The sequence below is a fragment of the Vitis riparia genome, chromosome 5 (genome assembly GCF_004353265.1).
Source record: "Vitis riparia cultivar Riparia Gloire de Montpellier isolate 1030 chromosome 5, EGFV_Vit.rip_1.0, whole genome shotgun sequence".
In the NCBI taxonomy this organism is placed as follows: Eukaryota; Viridiplantae; Streptophyta; class Magnoliopsida; order Vitales; family Vitaceae; genus Vitis; species Vitis riparia.
This window is the reverse complement of record NC_048435.1, coordinates 5,754,564-5,772,798: the sequence shown is the minus strand read 5'-3', so window position 1 is coordinate 5,772,798 and position 18,235 is coordinate 5,754,564. Positions and strand designations below refer to the sequence as shown.

At 32.9% G+C, this 18,235-nt stretch overlaps 2 protein-coding genes across 2 annotated transcripts; one reads left to right on the top strand and one right to left on the bottom strand.

Moving 5' to 3' along the window:
* Positions 1–1,815: 1,815 nt before the first annotated feature.
* Positions 1,816–4,319, bottom strand: LOC117914490 (flavonol 4'-sulfotransferase-like). The gene is made up of 3 exons (XM_034829833.1): positions 4,027–4,319; positions 3,486–3,855; positions 1,816–1,851 (listed from the first exon to the last, which is right to left on the bottom strand). Exons 1-3 carry the CDS (start codon positions 4,317–4,319, stop codon positions 1,816–1,818), a joined length of 699 nt encoding a protein of 232 aa, XP_034685724.1.
* A 6,412-nt stretch (positions 4,320–10,731) lies between these two features.
* LOC117913990 (putative calcium-transporting ATPase 13, plasma membrane-type) lies at positions 10,732–14,302 on the top strand. The gene has a single exon (XM_034829142.1). It carries the CDS (start codon positions 11,099–11,101, stop codon positions 14,135–14,137), a length of 3,039 nt encoding a protein of 1,012 aa, XP_034685033.1. The 5' UTR covers positions 10,732–11,098; the 3' UTR covers positions 14,138–14,302.
* Positions 14,303–18,235: the final 3,933 nt, after the last annotated feature.

The window sequence follows — 18,235 nt, the reverse complement described above, 5'->3', positions numbered from 1 at the left end:
CTCAAAATTAATGTAAAAATAAAATTAAGACAAATTTTGGGATCTACAAATATTTTCGAGTCACGTCTAGAGACATCTTAGAGACAGTTTGGATCCATAACACAACTTTAGAACTACCATTCTCTTAGGATTTTAGACCTATTTTGTTCATTTGTTGGTTTGAGCGAGTTTGTGTTCTACTTGTGTACCTTTGGGGGTCTTTCTTTTTCTTTAATAGAGCTCACTTTGTTCCACCCACTATTCACACTTTCTTTTCACTCTAGTGTTCATAATCCTTACACTCGTGAACTCTACCGAAAAATGACATATTTGCAGACCCCTCTTTGGATTGGAGAGAAGTTGGGTTTTTTTTTTGTTGTTTTCATTTGGAGAAGTAGAGGACGACCTCACAAGTGCTCAAAGCTGCATGGGATGTGTGGCAAAAACACACTACCACCTTGCCATGGTTGTGGTTCAGATGGAGACATTTTTTGAACAGAGGGTAGGGAAGTAAATGGTGAGTAGTGGAACGGGTGAAGGTTTACAAGAGAAGAAAATGAGAAAGAAAAAAAAAAAGTGAGCTATTGGGAGATGATGGATGAGCCGAGCAGGCTGTCCATGGGTGCTTCGTTTTGGAGAGATTGAGAGAAAGTGAGCTGGGTAGAACAATAGAGTTGTAGAAAGCAGGGTTTAGAAGGAAGAAAAACAAAGAAGGTAGAGAAAGAACATCTTCAGGCAAGGTTGCTTTGTTTTTCCTGAGTTTTCGTGATTATCATTGTCTTATTTTTTATTTTTATCTTTTCTTTCTACAACTTGAGCTATTTTTGTTGATTTTGTTATGCTTGACCATCTTGAGCTTTGTCAATTTTGACCTGATTACACGTTTGTTGTTGTTTATACATTTTCTTTTTTTTTTTTTTGTTTTGCATTGTCGGGATTGAACTGATCTCTATTTCGTTTTCATTATGTGGCGTATGTAGCATTGATTTATTTGATTCCACCTCAAGTCCTCTTTACAAGTTTAAGCCCATGGATTGAAACATGAAATATGGCTTTTTGTTGGTTCATTTTGTTTCCACCTTTGGTGCTCTATTTTTTTTCTTTTTTTTTTTCCCACTATTTCTGGTTCTCATCACTTCCACCACTCAAACCAACTTTAGCTCACCCTCTACCCATTTTCCGATCAATCCACTACCACACCCATCTTTAAGCTCATTTCTCCCCACTTTCTCGCGTGCAGGTAATCTTGGACGTGCATGGCCACCTTGCCCAAGGCAACCTCGACATACCCGTAGCTACAGTTTGGCCCATAGACGTGTCCATGCATGCCCAGAGGCCAACACTCTATAGTAAGCTACTGCAAATCAAGACTTGTTGTTGTTTGAAGGGCTAAACTCGGCATTGACGCTTGGCATTTATGCTCGGGAGCTGAAAATCCGGCCATGGAATTCATTGAAAGCCTATTCTTTTCCCTATCACTTGTACGAAACACATGGAAGGATGCAACTGTTGTTGGCGGTGATAGTGCTGGATCTTGCTTATCGGCCTGTTTCCATGCCACTGTTGAGATATTCTGGTTTTAATTGCTACAATGCCCAGTTTCATCATCAACCATTGCACCTGTAGAAGCACCACCGCATTCGCCTAGTGAAGCTAAAATCCAATAACTCACTGAGGAGATGAAGAAACTGATTTAAGGGTTCTTCAAAGATAGGCACTTCAACGCAAGTTCAATACTGCTAAGGTTCAAAGTTTTTGAATCAATTAGAGAAGTCAACATATGGTTCAGAACAAGAAAGCTATTTCTAGGACCTTATCTCTTTGCAGGAGCAACTATCACACCAGTATGGGTAGCTGCAGTATCTTTTGTTCCTGCAATGCAAAAAGGGAATTAAACTGCCAAAAATCTTCACATTGCATTGAATGGGCTAATATGTTGCTCTTCATATGGCAGATCCCCACCAAAATCGAAATATCATTCAAAGTGTTTGAGTTTGCTAATTGTGGCCTTAAGGGACTCCTATTCCAAATAGAACTTGGCAGGTTGAAAAAATAAATTTTGAACTCACTTAGGATTAGAAAGCTTGTATCTGGCGATGATGATTATCTTGTGGGTCTTGTACTTGCCGAAACAATTAAGAATTTGGTGTTTGTGATGAGGTCCATAGCTAGGCTTGGGAAAATGTGCACAAACCCAATGTTTCAACATTTTAAACGTTATTTTGATGACTCAATTCAAAATGATGTTGAATGGCATGGGTGAGAGTACAAATGGAAGAAAATGGACAGGAAAGTAAAGATAATGGAGAGATTTGTTGCAGTTATCTCACAATTGAGTTTTTGGAAACAATTGAGATACCAATATATGCGTGGTTTTACATCATGTTGGAAATACAATTTCATCTTGTCAATCTCTAAGGCGGCTATCATTATTTTTGACCTAGGATTCAGCAGGTGGGCAAAATCTTCATTACCAAAATCAAAGTGGGGTCGTGCAAAGAATATCGATGTTTTCGGTGTTGAGTTGGCAAAGAATGCAGTAACACTGCCACTTAACCTCTCCACTCTAGGTCCATGGGCATGAATCCAATTTGCATGGCTACCTTTGGCATGCAATCCCACCAACCACGTGTCATCCTCTTTGATTTTTCATCATCATATGTCAAAATTTAATTTTCAAAACTTCAAAATTTCAATTGTCAAGTTTAATTTTCAAAAAATCTTCAAAATTCTAATTATCAAAATTTAATTTTCAAAACTCCAATTTTCAAATAATGTTCAAAATTCTAATTTTCAAATTTAATTTTTGAATAATTTTCAAAACTCCAATTTTCAAAACTTTAATTTTCAAAATTATTTTTTAAAAAAACTTCAATTTTCAAGTAATTTTAAAAACTCTAAATTTTTAATAATTTTCAAAACTCCAATTTTCAAATCTAATTTTCAAAACTTTAATCTTCAAATAATTTTCAAAGCTCAAATTTTTTCAAATGATTTTAAATCCACTCCAGTTTTCAAATAATTTAGTCCTCAATTTTCTATCTTTCCCTAAGGTTTAGGGTCAACAAAAATCTTGTTTTTAATAAACTTGTTGTCTTTTTCTTTCAAGCAAGTACCTTCACAAATTTTTTCTTTGATTTTAAAATAATTTTCCATTTTTCTTGATTTTTAATAAATATGAATACAATTTTTATAATTTTAAATGAATGGAATTTATGAGATTAATTCTTACAAAATCAATTGGGCTTTGGTGAAGGCCCAACATCTATGATATTTTCTTTAAAAAGTATCTGGTAGATAGGGACGGGGTTATATTTAAATAGTGGCATGGTTATAAAAGAGGTGTTAAGATTGAATAAATTTTATCATTTTTTTACCTTCACACGACATAAACTGGACATGATGGGGACTCAATTGCCACATTTGATTGGTAGTGCTTTATGCCCCTCCACTATTCTCGCCAGCTTCCCTCGTTATTATTATTTTTTCAAAACTTTTGGAACCACCAAGGATTGTCCAGCCTGTCGCTTCCCTGTCTTTTTCACCTCCAAGTTGCTCAAGCCCTCAAAGCTACACAACTCTACTAGCGCATGCACTGCACCATCTCTTTCTTCCTCCAAAGAGAGGGGTTGCCCCATGAATTCTGCCAATCTTTTTACATGAACGGCGGGCTCACTCTTCATCTCATCATATTTTAAGAACAGCACCCTATGGGGCCATTCTAAGCTTGCTTTCCAATATCCTAGCACCTGATCCCAGTAGGATCCATACGGTGAGACTCCTCTAGCAAATTGTTCCAACATTTCTTCCTGAAAAAGGGGTGGCAGATCCTTGGCTCTCACCTTCGTTGCAAAGTGCAAAAAGAAACAAGCAGGTCTTTTGGGTCACGATACATGTAAACAATTCTACAGCCAGAAGCTGATATTGACTCTGGTAAGGAAGTATAAGGAATATGGATGGCCAAGATGGGGAGACCTGTATTTGGATTGGTGGGGTTGTCATTAGCCTAAGCCTCCAAGAAGGGTACGCTCATGAGGGCCAGAGGACATCGAAGGACGGGTTTGGTGATTGTAATGGGTTCGGTTCATTATAGCAAATGCAATGGCCTTAATCCACGGGGTGCCGGATTTCGGATATGTGACCAAGAAAATATCGGAAGATCGTGCCTTTAAGTGTTGTTGGGCAACTATGGTTCCTTGGAGGGTTCTTTTGTGGTACCAAAATCCTTGGAACTGGAAGAGATGCTCACTTAGCCAACCTTTTTCTCTGGGGAGGGTTGATAAAAATGCTTCCATTTTTTTGTAGGTATGCTTCCATTTTCTCTGCTCTTCTTCATCCATGGTTTTTGAGGGATAAGGCTGCCGTGGAGAGAGGGGCTTTAAATATATAAAAAATAGAAGATCATTACATATAAGAGTATAAGACATTTTTAAATTAACCATCACAATTAGAAACAAGTCATACCTCCTATATATTTAGGAAGAAATTTGGATTCATAATCAATCATATGCATACAACTCATCACAATTATAGACTTTTTGAGTCATGACTCTGACTTTGAATCATGACTTCCAGACTTTATTTGAGATAGTTTCTTATTTTTAGCTTTTGTGGGACGTCCAGGTTGATGCTAAAGTTACAAGTTTAAAAAGGTAATATTCATGTCATAAAAACCATATTAAATATGAAAAAACTTCCAAAATGGATTTTTTATTAAAAAAATATTTGTTTAGAAAAGATTAAACAAATAGTTATAAAAGCTTTTATGGCGTTTAAGGTTATGCTTGTTTTCTAGAAAGTGATAATCAAAGGCAAAAAATATTAAGAAAATAATTTTCTCGTGATTGATGTTTGTATTATAAAAAATACAAAATAAAATAAAATATAATTAAAATAAGTTATAAATTTATATATTTTTAAATTATTTAATTTTTATATCAAGGAATTAAAATAAATAAAATAAATTTGAAATAATATATAAAAATAATTTATTAACTTTAAATTTTTTATATTTTTATATTTTTTATATTTTTCCCGGCACTTTCCTTCCAATTTTATTAGAATTAAACATTCCCTTAGACAGAATTTTGGGTTTGAAGAGATAAATCCAAATAGTAGTTTGATACGCAAATACGCAAATGGGAAGGGAAATGAGCCGTACGTGTTGTATTCCACTATCCATAGATGATAGATGAGTGATGATTTCTCGACAGTCAACATCACAATGCTTCAACTTCTATCCTACATAAGCAAATTGGGAAGAGTATTTAAGCTTGGGAAATGAGAAAAGGAGCAACTAGGCTTTGGAATGCTGCCAATGTGCAAGGAGTTGAGAAAGGCCAGGTGGGCAGTTGCCGATCGAGCTTGCCATGGTTGGTTCACATTTCACAAACCAATGGCAGCATTTTGTGAAAAGTGAGCAGTCCCCTTTTCAGAAGGCTTTCTGCAACTCTGGGATAATATCTAGATTAACCCTGCAATTCTGGGTAAAATTCTTCTGATTTGCTACATTCCCACTTGCCTAGAACAAGTACAATAGAAAGCTTTAATTCCGCAAATGTCTAATTTATATTAACACTACCAGTTGTTCTAAACTGTTTCTGCTTATGGATCAGCTGTAATGGTTTGCATATCAGAAAAAGAGTGTTGTGGCTTTGAATATCCTTTTTAATCGTGTAAAGTTGGGAAGCAGCTGTGGGCAACTGCAATGGCACAATGTCCTGATCCACATGGGACATCTATTTTAGGTGCAGCTGATTGGGAGAGCAATAGATGTATCATGAAAACTCACTCAACTCTTCGGCCATGTTTGATCTACCCTTTTAACACCTTTTCTGTTTTTCAAAATAATAAAATAAGAAAACATAACCAGAAAATAATTTTTTGTTTTTGAAAACTGAAAATAGGGTGTTAAGTTATTTTATTTTTCTAAAATTGTTTTTAAAAAATGATTATATAAACATAAAAAATGATTAAAAATAAATTACTACGTATAAAAATTATTTTAAAAATATATTTAAAAACATAAAAAATAGATTCAAGAATATTTTGATTTTCAATCAAACTTTGTTTTGTAAATTATCATAAAATAGTTTTTCAAAAAATAGTTTTCAAAAACAGTTATTCAAAATATAGTTTTCCAAAACTATTTTTGAGAATCTTTTCTAAGCAACTCTCTAATTAGTTCCTAATGAAGAAATTTAGAAGGGGCACCTGCAACTTTAGCATGTAAAGCAATGTGCCAACTTTGTTGAAATGTCATGAGTTGTGTGACCGGGACAAAGATTTAGAGTCTATAGCATCTTAATGCTTCTTGTTGTAAGAAGGAATAGTTTTCGCTACATAACATTTTCCTGTGATTGGCTTGTAGAAAATTTTCACTACATATAGACCCTTTTCCTTTTGTCTGTATTTCTTTTGATAGAATTGATATTATTAATTATGCTCCAATGGAGAGACAAAAGTCGGGTTCTTCTCTGTTTCCTTCCTTCTCCCTCAAGGATTACCATCCTCCCCTCTTCTCCTTTTCGTAGCTCATCCCCTTTTCTGCCTTTCTTCTTGTCGTTGACGTTGGTGACAAGCGTTGAAGCGTATCAAGGGAGAGTTATCGGCTTTTTCCGCTAAATGTCAGGGGTAGGTGATTTTCCTTTTCCACACCCAGGTCTCGCGTTTTGTCCGATCTGGAAGTAGTTTCCCACCGAACTCACCTTTGTCTAGAGGTGCTGGTTGAGGTTAAGTTTCGAGGCGGGTCGGTCTCTTTGTGGTCCCATTTTCATCCAACATTTAGGTTATGTTTGATCCGAAAAAATACTAAGAATTAAGTTACTCTAACGTAGTGATTATTTTTTTTTGTTTTTTGTTGAAAGTAATTTATTTTCAAAATTTAAATGATTTATTTTTCTATTTTTTCATGACTTATTATAAATTTTTTACTAAATAGAAAAACCAAAATATATAGTTTTTTCTAAATAAAAAAAATATATTGATTTTTTTTTACTTTTTAATACTTAATAGAATAAAGTACTACAGAAACAAACAACTTAGTATTTAATACTATTAAATATTAAAGTTCTATTTAGAATTAAGTACAAAAATAAACACCATCTAAATATTATTCAACAATAATATTATAATATTTAAAGATATTATGTTCGACTTGAAAATATATTTAATATTTAATATTATTAATTTAAATATTTTTAATAATATAAAATAAATAATGGTATAGATATGTTTTTTTAATATTTATATCTTTTATATTTAATTACCTACCTGTATAAAAAAAACTTATTAAGAAAATCATAATAATGGTTTTTATATTTTTTGTAATCAATTAAAATAAAATAATTTTTAATATTTTATTTATATATATAGAGGGTGAATTTGTCTAGTAATTGTCTTGGGTTCGATTCGCCTTGGTCAACGTGCAACCCAATTTTTGGGGTTTGACCAGCAAGAAGAACGGGTTGACTGATGAAGCAAATGGAGGAAAATTAGGAAATTTCCATTATTTTTTGGCAAAATATCATCGATATTCCCCCATTTTTGTAGAAATTTTCTTGTTTGAAGTTTTTTTTTTTCCACAAATCTCCCTCATTTGAAGTTTCCACCCACATTTTTTCTTCAAAGTTCACTAAATCTCCAACATTTCAAACCTTGATTAGAAGATAGATGCGGGGATAAGTCAAATCTTCAAAATTAATTTAATCCAATCAATTCAATCTAAATTGACTAAATGGTTGGGTTTTAAATTGGAAAGGTTTAATTGATTTAAAAAAAAATTGATATTATCAGTTTGGTTATTGGTATTTTAAAAAAAAAATTCATATAAATCGAATCGAAATCACCTACTATTAAAAAAATAAAATAATATTATTATTTAAAATTATAATTTGCTTATTATTTATTTATTACTTAACAGACTTTAGGTTTTGAACTTTAGAATAGGAATTATGGTAATACATTTTGCTTCAAATTAAAGTAAATTCACTTTAAAATTCAATTGGGTCAAAGGCCCAAAATGAACTTTGCCATTATCCTTAGAAAAAAAAAATAACCTAACCAATCTTAAATAGTTTGAATTGGTCCAATTTTCAATTGAAATTATGATTGATTCGATTATGAACTGATTATGACGGCTAAATTAACTTTTTTTTACCTAAAAGATGATTGAATCGATTTTATCTACGCACCGAGTTGGTTGGGAAGAAGTAGATGAACCACCCTACACCTAGATTCATGCCCAAACCCGACGGAATTGACTTGATAGTCCATTGGTTATGCATCCCATTTTCCAAATTCTTAGAGTTTGTTGGTATTGGTGACCCAAGTCTGTTGGTTTTTGAACAACCAAAAGCGGAATGATGAAATCACCAAAACATTCCCAGAGACTACTCAGCAAATTGATCCCTTGGCAACCTCATTTCGCCAACTTTATTCCTATTATTAATATTACTTCTCTCTATTTATAATTTGAAAAATGTCATTCTAATTACCACAATTTTATTTTATTTTTTTACCAATAATGAAACAAGAAAATATTTTCCTTTTTTTTCTCTCTCTCTATAGGTTAAAAGAAAAAAAAATATATATTCAATAAATTGGTGGATGAGCAATTTGAAAATTTTCCCATTTGCCATAGGCATGGTTCCTTGCAACATACGAGTGCGTAATATTCAAAATGAAATGATACGAGTGAAGTCCTTTCAACTCTTTCTTTCCTAAGTCCCATCCATTGATCACAAAGTTTCCTAAAAGATTACATAGATTGTGAAACCATTGGCTTAGGTGAATTATGTTGTCTATTAATTGTAAGACATTTTGGAAGTTTCTAAGATGTTATAAAATCTTTTCAAGCGGAAAATAAATAAACAAATAAAAGTCATTAGAATTAGGATTGTACATTATTCAAACCGTCTTTGGGTTTATGTGGAAAAAGTTTGCATGATCAAGATTGGTTTTTCTTAACTTTTTATTAAATTGAACTAATAAGTTTATAGGGTTTTTTTAATTGTTAAAATGCCTTTGATAATTGAAATTTGAGTTTGTGAATAATTATTTACATTAAAATAGCGATTAAAAATTCATTTTATAACTTTATGTCTTATTTCTTGTTTCCTATTCTCGAAAACAAAAATCACTAATGAATATAAACATAAAAATGTAAGGATTTATATTAAAAAATAATGATTTTTGAAAATCATTAAATAAAATTGAGATCCCATTTCAATTTTAAATCCATACATTTCATATAAGAATTTAATTATGTATAATTTATTATCATTTAAAAATATAAAAAAATAAAGACTATATTTTAAGTGTGTTATATTTTTAGAATGCGTTTGATAGTGATTTTAGAAAATATTTTTAATCATTTTAATACTTGAAAGATAAAAAATTTTTAAGTATTAAAAAAACTAATAATCTTTTATTTCATAATATGACTTGTATTTTATAAGTATTAAAATAATTATTTTATTTGATAGCCCGGGAGAATCTTAATTATCCATGGCAAAACATATTGATGAGTAACACATCGATGACAAGTAAGGTATAAATTAACCTTCAAACCCATCTGAGTTGCACCATCGATGGAGAATCTTTCTTGCCCATCAAACACTCTTAAAATAATCTATATGACCCGTCAAACACTCTTCTTAACCCAATAAAAGAAATATCAATAGTCAATCTTTAAATTAGAAGAATAATGACAGGTAAGGAAGAATTTTTAAAGTGAGAATCCAGCTTCAACAATAAAATTTTTCTCCAAAGAAGGATGACTAATCTATGGTGAAATTAGTAATTATAATATCCAACACTATACATTGTTGTATGGTCACAAACATGGCCCACTTATATTAAGGAATTCAACATTTTCAACCAACACAATGGTACTCTAATTTTTTTTTTTTAAAAAAAAAAGAATTTTAAATTACAATTAATTTAAGTATTCAAGCCTCATACAACTTTTTTGATTTTTAACGTTGCTTAAAAATTAAAATATTAATTAAAAGAATACTTTTTAAAAGATAATATCGATATTATAAAATTTCCATAACATAAAATAAAAATAGACTTTTTACAATAAATAACATTTTTTATAATTAAATTTTAATTTATTTTAGAGCTTTAATTTTTTTTAATAAAATTATCTAAGTAGGTGTAAACATTCTTATCCAATGGAAGAAAGAATTTTTTTTACTTGATTGAAATGCAAAGCCAATTCAAATAAGTGTGAGATTATAGGATGTGTTTATGAGTAAATTATTATTTTATTTTTATATAAAATTAAATTATATTTAAAATTATGGTTTGAATAATTTTTAAGAATTGCTTTTAAAATTGATTGTTTGATGGTCTTAAAAGAAAATTTTATTTGAGGACTTGAAATCTTTTTAAACCATGTTTTTAAATATTTTAGCGGACACTAAGAGGAATGTATAAAACATTTTCCTAGTCTTTATTAGTCTTTATTATTATTATTATTATTATTATTAAAGAAAATTCCTTGTTTCTCTCTGAAGGTTCAACCGTGGACCACCCTACCATGAGTGAGAAAGGAGCAGTTGCGGTCTGACAAAGCTCAGCATCTGCAGGATAAAAGTAGACAGCTCCTCATGCTCTGTTCAGCAATTCATACCCATTTCTTTGTAATTATCAGATTAAATTCTTGATCACTAAAATCTCCTTTACAGCAGTCCGCATTCGATTCATTAGCATTCTAATTGAGTTCCGTTGCCTTAGATGAGACTGAACCTGCACTTTCCTGTCTCCCACCCCTACGCGCATGACTGCGTGTCAATTGTAAGGCTTCAACCGTGTAATTGCAGAGTTCATTCCTGAAAAGGATCCAATAAATTTTAACACCAAAACACGGTTGAGCAGTCTTTAAGGGACAAAGACTAACGCGCATCCCACCACCCGATATAAGAGGTGGTAACATCCACTTCTATATTCATCTGCCTTTTCCCGTTTCATGTGTATCGTCTCAGATATTTTCTCCCTGTAAGCTATAATTCTAATTTCCTTCCTTCTCTGTTCTTCAATTTGCATTTTTGTCAAACAGTTTGTCTTTATTCCGCCGCATCATTGTTACATACTCTTTTGTCTGTCACAAAGCATGTCCAATATTTTGCATGTTAACTTAAATTGCATAAAGCCCATACTCGATTTGCCAACCACCCTTAGCAAACCCAACAAGCGATGGCACTCGGCCTTTGCTACTATCTATTGTTTCAGGGCTTTACATTCTCTTCTCAATAAGAAGAAGAATAGCAGCAAAGTTCCAATCACTACTCCTTCCTTTGTTGTCCTTAATGTTAAGCCCGATGCCTTCTCAAGCATTGATCAGACAACTCTCAATGCAATTGTGAAGGGGAAAAACTTAAACCTGCTTCTTGAATCTGGAGGAGTTGAAGGCGTGGCTGATGCTCTAGAAACAGATATCAAAAATGGCATCAGTGGTGCTGTTGACGATGTTGCTCTCAGACAGGAAGCTTTCGGTTCAAACACATACAAGAGGCCGCCTCCTAAAAGCTTATTCCACTTCGTGGTGGAAGCTTTTAAGGACGTCACCATTCTCATACTTCTATTTTGCGCCGCGCTGTCTCTCGGTTTTGGAATTAAAGAGCATGGGCTGAAGGAAGGGTGGTATGATGGTGGAAGCATATTTGTAGCCGTCATTCTAGTCATTTCTGTCTCTGCTGTGAGTAACTTCAGGCAAAACAGACAGTTCGAAAAGTTGTCCAAAGTCAGCAACAATATCAAAGTTGATGTTTTCAGAAATGGGCGCCGTCAGGAGATCTCCATATTTGAAATAGTCGTTGGAGATGTTGTTAGCTTAAAAATCGGTGACCAAGTTCCTGCCGATGGGTTGTTCTTGGATGGGCATTCACTACAAGTGGATGAATCCAGCATGACCGGGGAGAGTGACCATGTTGAAGTTAATAGCAGCCATAATCCATTTTTGTTTTCTGGGACCAAAGTGGCTGATGGATATGCTCAAATGCTTGTGACATCGGTTGGTATGAACACAACATGGGGCCAGATGATGAGCACAATCAGCCGTGACACTAATGAACAAACACCATTACAAGCCAGGCTCAACAAACTTACCTCATCAATAGGTAAGGCTGGTTTGGCAGTTGCTTTTCTAGTTCTTGTAGTGTTGTTGGTTCGCTATTTCACTGGCAATACAGAAGATGAGAATGGAAATCAGGAGTTCAATGGCAACAAAACAAAGGCTGATGATATAGTAAATGCTGTGGTCGGAATCATTGCTGCTGCAGTTACCATTGTGGTTGTTGCAATTCCAGAAGGCCTGCCGTTGGCTGTCACACTCACTCTTGCTTATTCAATGAAGAAAATGATGGCTGACCAGGCTATGGTTCGGAAGCTCTCTGCCTGTGAGACCATGGGCTCTGCCACCACAATTTGTACTGACAAAACAGGTACTCTCACTATGAACCAGATGAAGGTGACAAAGATTTGGCTTGGCCAAGAACCTATTGAAGTTTCCTCTTCAATTTCAACAAATCTTCTCAACCTCATCCAACAAGGAGTTGCCCTGAACACAACTGGTAGCGTTTACAAGGCTAGTTCGGGATCTTCTAAGTTCGAGTTCTCTGGTAGTCCAACTGAAAAAGCAATTCTTTCATGGGCTGTACTGGAACTTGATATGGACATGGAGATATTGAAGCAGAATTGTACCATTCTCCATGTTGAAGCCTTCAATTCGGAGAAGAAAAGAAGTGGGGTTTTAGTGAGGAGTAAGGCTGATAACACAATCAACGTGCACTGGAAGGGAGCTGCAGAGATGATACTAGCAATGTGTTCGAGTTACTATGATGCTTCTGGAAGCACGAAAGATATGGATGATGGTGAGCGGATGACATTTGAGCAAATAATTCAAGGTATGGCCGCTAGTAGCCTCCGCTGCATTGCTTTTGCACATAAACAGATTCCAGAGGAAAAACATGAAATTAGAGAAGCCACCCAAAAGCTAAAAGAAGATGGCTTGACCCTTATAGGACTAGTAGGGATAAAGGACCCGTGTAGACCAGGGGTGAGAAAAGCCGTGGAAGATTGCCAATATGCTGGAGTGAATGTGAAAATGATCACTGGTGATAATGTTTTCACTGCAAGAGCCATAGCCACTGAATGTGGAATACTAAGACCTGATCAAGGCATAAACAATGAGGCAGTGGTAGAAGGTGAGGTATTTCGGAAGTACACCCCAGAAGAGAGAATGGAGAAAGTTGATAAAATTCATGTGATGGCTAGATCCTCTCCCTTTGATAAACTTCTCATGGTACAGTGCTTGAAACAGAAAGGTCATGTGGTTGCAGTCACAGGTGATGGCACAAATGATGCACCAGCATTAAAAGAAGCCGACATAGGACTTTCTATGGGGATACAGGGCACTGAAGTGGCCAAGCAGAGCTCAGATATCATCATCTTGGATGATAATTTTGCTTCTGTAGCAACAGTTTTAAGGTGGGGAAGGTGTGTTTATAACAACATTCAGAAATTCATCCAGTTCCAGCTTACAGTGAATGTTGCAGCCCTTGCAATCAACTTTGTAGCAGCAGTTTCAGCTGGCGAGGTCCCCTTAACAGCAGTGCAATTATTGTGGGTAAACTTGATCATGGATACACTAGGTGCTCTTGCTCTCTCCACAGAGCAACCCACCAAGGGGCTAATGGATAGACCACCTGTGGGTCGGACGGAGCCACTTATCACCAACATCATGTGGAGGAATTTACTAGCCCAAGCATTGTATCAGATAGCTGTCCTCTTGACCTTACAATTCAAAGGAGAATCAATCTTTGGTGTGAACGAGAAGGTAAAGGACACCTTGATATTCAATACTTTCGTAATGTGCCAGGTCTTTAATGAATTCAATGCAAGGAAGCTGGAGAAGAAGAATGTGTTTGAAGGGATACATAAAAACAAGTTGTTTTTGGGGATCATTGGGATAACCATTATTCTTCAGGTGGTTATGGTGGAATTTTTGAAGAAGTTTGCAGATACGGAGAGGCTGAATTGGGGACAATGGGGTGCATGCCTTGGAATTGCAGCAGTATCTTGGCCACTGGGTTGGGTTGTCAAGTGCATACCTGTCTCAAATAAACCATTTCTCAGCTATCTAAAGTGGTAGGAATTTCACTCTTAAGGATATCAATTATCATTCTGTTGTATGTCTGCCCAAAGATTTAGTCATGTATCACATTTGTTATTTTTTTTTTCCGTTATGAAGCTTAGTGTCTATGTAGCTAGGCACTGCCAACATCAATAAAATTTCAGGGACTTTTTTTCCTTTTAATTATGGAGTTCAGTTCTCACAGTATTCTGAGTTTCATGAGATTGGTGAATATAACTTCTTGTGTATGGCAGGGGAGAATTGACGGCCAAACATGAACAGATGCGGGGAAAAATTAACCAATTGAAACCTGGGTTTGAACTCTGGAACCTTTTAGAACATTGAGACCAACCCAATGCTGATATCGAGAGAAGGAGCACTAATATTTAGCCATCATAGTAGATTATCAACCCTGACAAAACAGAGCCAAAGATGTTAGTATGTAACTACAACAAACACCTACTCTGCCATCACAAATAACATGATAACAGCTTCAAGTAAATATAACAAATCAGATTCATAATCTAACGATCAAATAAATCTTGAAGACGACAGTGCAGAGAATCAACAGACCTTTGAAATTTTGATGGGTTCCAATGGATAGGCTTTTATCTAACTCAGGAAACAATTTTTTTCCCTACCCACAAAGAAACGGCTGTTAGTCCATATATAGTACGATTTTATTAAAAATTTATTTATTCATGAATTTTAAATTGCAAAGTTATTAGTTTTTTTGTGGTCATTTTTTTTAAACACCCTTTCAATTTAAAAGAAAAGTTAAACCATTATTATTTTTAACTTTTTTATCAATATTTTTTTAATGTCTAGCATTATAAATATTTGTAGAAATAAAATCAAATATTTTAATAAGATTATTACACACTCCTCATTAATACTATGAATAATTTTATTCTTAGCATTGTTGTTTGGTAACATTTTTTTTTATTTATTAATTTTTTTACTTGTTACAAAATATGAGAATTTATTAGATTGTGAAATTTGTAAATGATCATTCATATTGATGTAAATTTCTTATGGACTATTTTTAGAAAGAGGAGAATGTTTAATAAAATAATATTTTATTTTTTCTAAGCATTTCCATTTATTGTCTCGTTTCTTCTTTTCATTATTTTATTTTATAACACATTATCAACGAGATTCTCACCAATAATTTGAGACATCATTCATTTTCTTTTAAGACTTCCATATGAAATATTATAAGGGTATGTTATAATATAGTTTTCTTTTATGTAATCATTATAATTATACATTTTCTTATATTATTTAATTACTTAAATTTTTATTATTTATAACTTTAAACTATATAAAAGAAATATTAAAAGTTATATAGTTAGAAAATATATGAAAAATATTACATTTATACCTACTCAAAAGCTATGTAATTATTATTATTATTATTATTATTGACAAGAAGTTATGTATATGACAATATTAATGATGCTCACAAAAGCTAAAGACTTGAATTAAAAAATAAAAATAAAAAAATTGTTGTTTTTGGGCTTCCTTTAAATATCCAAGTTTTGTCGTACATGTTGTACTAATTAAGATTATTTATAACCATTTGGCACTATTTCTAATAGAAGTGTTTTTACTGCACGTGTTTTTTTCTACAACAATCTACAAAAACACTTTTATGAGAATATAAAAAAGTGATTCTACTAATATTTTTGATAATATATCGCATAAGTATAAAAATACTTTTAATAATGATAAATTACTAAAGATCACATTTATTATAAAAAGAAATTATTATAATAAACCAAAAACTTTTATTACAAAAAAATATATATGAACATTTATATTGTTAAAAAAACTAAAAAAAATATTTTTATGAAAAGGAAGTGAAAGATGAAGAGGAGAGTGAGAAACATGCGGAAAGTGAAAGAGAAACGGAGGATAACGGGAAAGAGTATTTTAGGAATATACAAAAAAAAAAATTGAAGTGGTCTATTAAAGAAACACCTTCGTAGTGATTCTCTAAAAAAACACTTTAAATGTTTTTCTAAGTTTTTAAAAGTGTTTTTCAAAGTATTACCAACCATCAAATTTTTACCTTAAAAACGACTTTTAAGTGTCTGTCAATGTACTTTTATTTATTTTCAAATGTACATGAAAGGAAAATTTTATGATTTTATTTTTATTAAAAAAATTAAATATTATCTAAGAGATTTCTTTTATTATTAACTAATTTTGTCTTATGTATTTATGCTTTTTTTGGGAGCTTCTATGTCTTCTTGTACAATTTTGTGAAATTCATATAACTACAAGTTAAGTTAAGTGAAAAATATTTTATAGTTTGAAGAAATGTCATCTTTATTTTTACATTTGGTTATATTAAAATTATGTAAAATGATTTATGAATAGAAGATATGAAAATAAACATGTAGATGTTATTTATATATTTTGAAAATTAAAAAAATTAATATTTTGTATATGATAATGCATACAAATAATTCTATTGTTCACTAGACTACTTAAATTCATTGGATCACAGCTTTAACAGTTCATTGAGTTGGAGTATTTGCACAGAGAAAGCATTAATGGCAACTTAAACTGGTGTCTTGATTCGAGATCAGAATTTCAAGGTTCACTTTGATGGTTAGCCTCTGTTCTGATTCATGAGGTCACTCCATAAACCACCAGGGCTACTTAGAAAATGTGATCTGACATTTTACAGTGGAGACTTGTGCAGGGAAAGAAGCCGATGTCTACAAGGTGCAGAAGAAGGCAAGCATCCAAACACTCTGTTGGTGGCAAGAGAAGTACCTCCCGAGGATCAGGAGAAAGTGCAGACGAGTGGAAGGAAACCCCCAGTTCTGATGTTTCAAACAAAAAGAAGCAGAAATGAACACATGAGGGATTGAAGAAGAATCATAAAAATGTGAAGCTGACTTCTGTAATGGAGGAACATTTTCATCCCAATTCCATTGCTGATCAAGGAACAGTCTCTGCACAATCATCCCAATTATTCCTGTATCTTTACTTTCACTACTAATTCTGAAAGATTCAAATGGAGCATAAGAGTGCTTGAGGGATATCTTTTTCTTCCTGAATTTGATAGTCTGAAGATAACATTGAATAAGAGGGAGTAGCTGTTGATGGAATACCTTAGCTACTTTGCTGGTTCCCATGTTCCCCAACTTGTTACCAGGGCACAAAGTTGAGACTGACTGAAAACCAAGGCAACAGTGGGAGTCTTCCAGGAAGGCGCTCCTCTGTTTTCTGCTAGAAATTCTTTTGGTTGGTAAAATTGGGTTGACAAAGAAATGTGACAAAAACATACCGAATGGTAAATTAGGTTGTCAAAGAAACCAAAGCCATTGGTTTGTTTCCATGGATTAGGTAGTGAAAGGATTGGCTTTAAAGAGGATTGGTGGGAGTCATGATGTCATTGGAAGTGAGAAACAGGGATGAGGGTTGAGATTGTATTTTTCTCGGTTTAAAAGTTATTTTTACATTTAGAAAATAATCAAATGTTTTGATTTCTACTATTCAAATAATAATAATAATAATAAGTAATAAGTGAAATAAAAAATTAAAAACAAATTATCTAAAATCCTAAAACAAATTACTTTCAATAATAAGTTAAAAAAACAAATATTACCTTTGTTGCCGGGTGATTAGAGCCTAGTCACTTAACCTAATCTACTATATTAAAAAAATTCAAAAATCACTTTTTTTTTTTAATTATGTAAAATACTACATAAATTTTAACATATCAAATATTAACTAAGTTTGCCTTGGACTTTTCTTTGACTTGAACTTTAACTTTGACTTGGATGTTGACTTGAATACTTGAATCATGCTTTGACTTCACTTAAGCATTAATGTGACTTCTACACTAATGTGAGTTTTAACATGGTTTAGGCCTTAACATTAATAAGATTGATCAAAGGCTTAAACGGATTGACCTTAGATCAAAGATGTATTCTCCAAGTTTAGAAGATTAAAAATTTTTAAAATATTTGAATCTATTTGGAAGTGCTTCTTTCTAATGTTGGCCTTTTGGATTCTCTCATAAAATTATCCTCAGCATTATCCTAAAATTTTTGGAATCAATCTTATCAATAAGGATTAGAAACTATTTATTTGAAT

What these genes read in the sequence shown, in the direction of transcription:
- LOC117914490 (XM_034829833.1), bottom strand. Translation starts at nt 4,319, where the DNA reads ATGGATGAAGAAGAGCAGAGAAAATGGAAGCATACCTACAAAAAAATG. An exon ending in CACCAAACCCGTCCTTCGAT is followed by an intron (nt 3,856 to 4,026) that starts GTCCTCTGGCCC and finishes GTGACCCAAAAG; the next exon opens with ACCTGCTTGTTTCTTTTTGC. An exon ending in GACAGGCTGGACAATCCTTG is followed by an intron (nt 1,852 to 3,485) that starts GTGGTTCCAAAA and finishes TTTGCATTGCAG; the next exon opens with GAACAAAAGATACTGCAGCT.
- LOC117913990 (XM_034829142.1), top strand. Translation starts at nt 11,099, where the DNA reads ATGTCCAATATTTTGCATGTTAACTTAAATTGCATAAAGCCCATACTC.